Consider the following 2,615-nt stretch of genomic DNA (forward strand, 5'->3'; position numbering starts at 1 on the left):
GGCCTTGGAACCCATTAACATGTTTCCTTATATGTGAAAAAAAACAAACTCTTAACTATAAATAAACAATTTTATAACACACTCCAAAGCCCATCTATTTCCTTCATCTTAACCCTCTCTATCTATATAAAATTAATTAATTGATTAATTAAATAAAAATATGCGTTTAAATATTATTTGGGGTTATCCATTTGAAAATTCTGAGAAGCCCCATTCTTGAGCAATGGGATGAAATTATTTCACACGTAAACATATAAATCTAATATTATTTTTAAGCATTTACAACGGTTATGTAAAACCTAGTTTACAGTACCGTGTTTTTTAAAGAAAAATCCATCAGAGTTATTTAATAATACATGGAAAAGAAATATCCACGTGGAAAGATGCTGTGGACAGCTATGGCGGTGCCAGATATATTAACCAATAGAGAATTGACAAGTACCATCACCTAAAGAGATTACCAATATATGCATTTAAAGTGAAATTCGTTTACTTCCTTGCAGCGGAAGCAAAATCGAGACGACCAGAAAAACCTTAAAAAGCCGAGACGACCAGAAAAACCATTTAAGAAGGGGAAATTCAAAAACCAAATTACAGTGCAGTGCATATATTGAATTGGGTTTCAATTGAAGGAAGGGAATACAATTGTGCTGTATCTGCAGTGAGTGTTGATTGAATCCCATGGACTTCTCCTCCCACCCTCAATCACATGTGGGCATAACAGTTCCTCAACAGAGAAGGCCTATAACCATAAATCCTCGTGCCCCAGACTTCCCCAGCAATCCAAATTTACCATTTATTTCTTTCGATATCCCAGTCGCTTCCTCATCTTCTTCGATATCCTATGGCCTCCCGCCTCCTCTTCCTAGCCATGGAGGGGCTGCTTTTGGTAGTTTTGAGGAGGAGCCACCGCTGTTGGAAGAACTTGGAATAAATACCCACTTGATAATGAAGAAGACTCTGAATATTCTGAACCCCATCAGAGTGAATTCTGATTTGCATGAAGACGCAGACCTGTCAGGGCCCTTTGTTTTGTGTATGATGATGGGCTTCTTTCAGCTGCTGGCAGGGAAGCTTCAATTTGGAGTGATACTGGGGTGGATATGTATGGCTTCGTTTTTTCTCTATGTGGTGTTCAATATGTTGGCTGGCAGAGATGGGAATTTGGACTTGTACAGGTGCCTCAGCATGGTGGGCTATTCTATGGTGCCCATGGTGGTTTTTTCCGCTCTCTCACTTGTTGTCCCGCACAGGGGAATTGGTACTTTCATCATGGCAGGATTGACTGTGCTGTGGTGCACCAGAGCGTCTACCAACCTGTTGGTGGTGTTGGCGCCGCATGCTGATCAACACCGGAGCCTGGTAGCATATGCCTGCATCTTGATATATATCATGTTTTCTTTCCTTGTTGTTTTCTGAGCACAACAAAGAATTCTTGGTTGCAGTTGCTGCTTCTCTAGCAATATGTCACGTCTGTGTATATATTAAAAGATTCTAGAGGGTCCTTTATCAATGTAAATTGTATTAGATCCGTTTGGCTCAATTTCAAATTCAAATTTACAATGTTTTTACAGCTGGACACTTCTCTTTTCATTGATTCCACGGTAAGGTATTTATATTTTTTCTGCAAATTTCTGATCGAGCCATTTTCTTCAAATAAGGCTGTTTGATTCAATATATAATTTTACTTTTCTCCTTGCTGTTATCCCAATTTTGTAATACTACAATGCAGTAGTGTAGTCAGCTTGACATTTAAGAAGATCCCTTCATAAAAGCAACTGGTGTTGGGATATCCCTTCTACCGGAGTAACCTGAGACTTGTACCCTGGTCTTCAATCACTTGAAACGGTGTACTTGCATGGGTGAGATAACCCATGAGGAACCAACCGTGTACACCAAGGAATTCTAACCTCGGCGGGATTTGAAACATCCCTTACTTTACCATGTAACCAACCCCCTGTTACAAAAGAAATAAAACTTCAATACTAAAAGATCAATATTACGGGAAATTTCCCTTGTAACTCTTTGGCCTCCTGTCGTGACTTTGAAACTGTATAATATTAACAATGGCTCTCGTTGACAGTATCTATTCAATTCCGCTTCATCGTTTCGTCATTGTTAGCTTCAAAAGCGTTCATTTGTTGTTGGTTTTTTCCAGGGCACTTTGATCGAAACTCATGGATATTTTTACACAGCATGAAGTTTATGGAATTCATTTGATAATGAAATTCTATTAAGAATAATGACATTGAGATTTTTACTCGAAAATTTAAAGAATGCAAATGCACGATACTCAATTATGTATTCTTTTTTCCTTGGGCCTTTCGATCCATTCTTCTTGTTTATTCTACTTATACTCAACGAGATGGTGAAACAAATTGCTTAGAGCTCCACCTCTGATCTATTATTGGGTACCCCAGATGGTTAGATCTTTGGTTTCGTGGATGAAGTGTCCATGTAGACAATTGAGAGGGGTGGGGAGTGGGGGTTGTGTGTACTGTACAATTCCATTGCTGCGATGGAGAAATATCACAGGACGATGAAGCATTGCAATTTAAGAGGGAAGCCAAATGGTTGGAAGTCCGGTATATATTTGCAATAGAAATTGTTGTAAC

The 2,615-nt window shown here is 38.8% G+C and overlaps 1 protein-coding gene across 1 annotated transcript; it reads left to right on the forward strand.

Moving 5' to 3' along the window:
* Nucleotides 1-485: 485 nt before the first annotated feature.
* Nucleotides 486-1,573, forward strand: LOC149191328 (uncharacterized). Its single transcript, XM_089404172.1, has one exon. The coding sequence runs from the start codon at nucleotides 682-684 to the stop codon at nucleotides 1,417-1,419; it is 738 nt and encodes a 245-aa protein (XP_089260298.1). The 5' UTR covers nucleotides 486-681; the 3' UTR covers nucleotides 1,420-1,573.
* The last annotated feature ends 1,042 nt before the right edge of the window (nucleotides 1,574-2,615 follow it).

This window comes from Pinus tabuliformis, chromosome 2_2 (assembly GCF_031772625.1).
Source record: "Pinus tabuliformis cultivar Carrire ecotype Pingquan chromosome 2_2, CPIR1, whole genome shotgun sequence".
Classification (NCBI taxonomy): domain Eukaryota; kingdom Viridiplantae; phylum Streptophyta; class Pinopsida; order Pinales; family Pinaceae; genus Pinus; species Pinus tabuliformis.

Excerpts from the sequence above, each read along its gene's own strand:
- LOC149191328 (XM_089404172.1), top strand. The coding sequence starts at position 682 with ATGGACTTCTCCTCCCACCCTCAATCACATGTGGGCATAACAGTTCCT.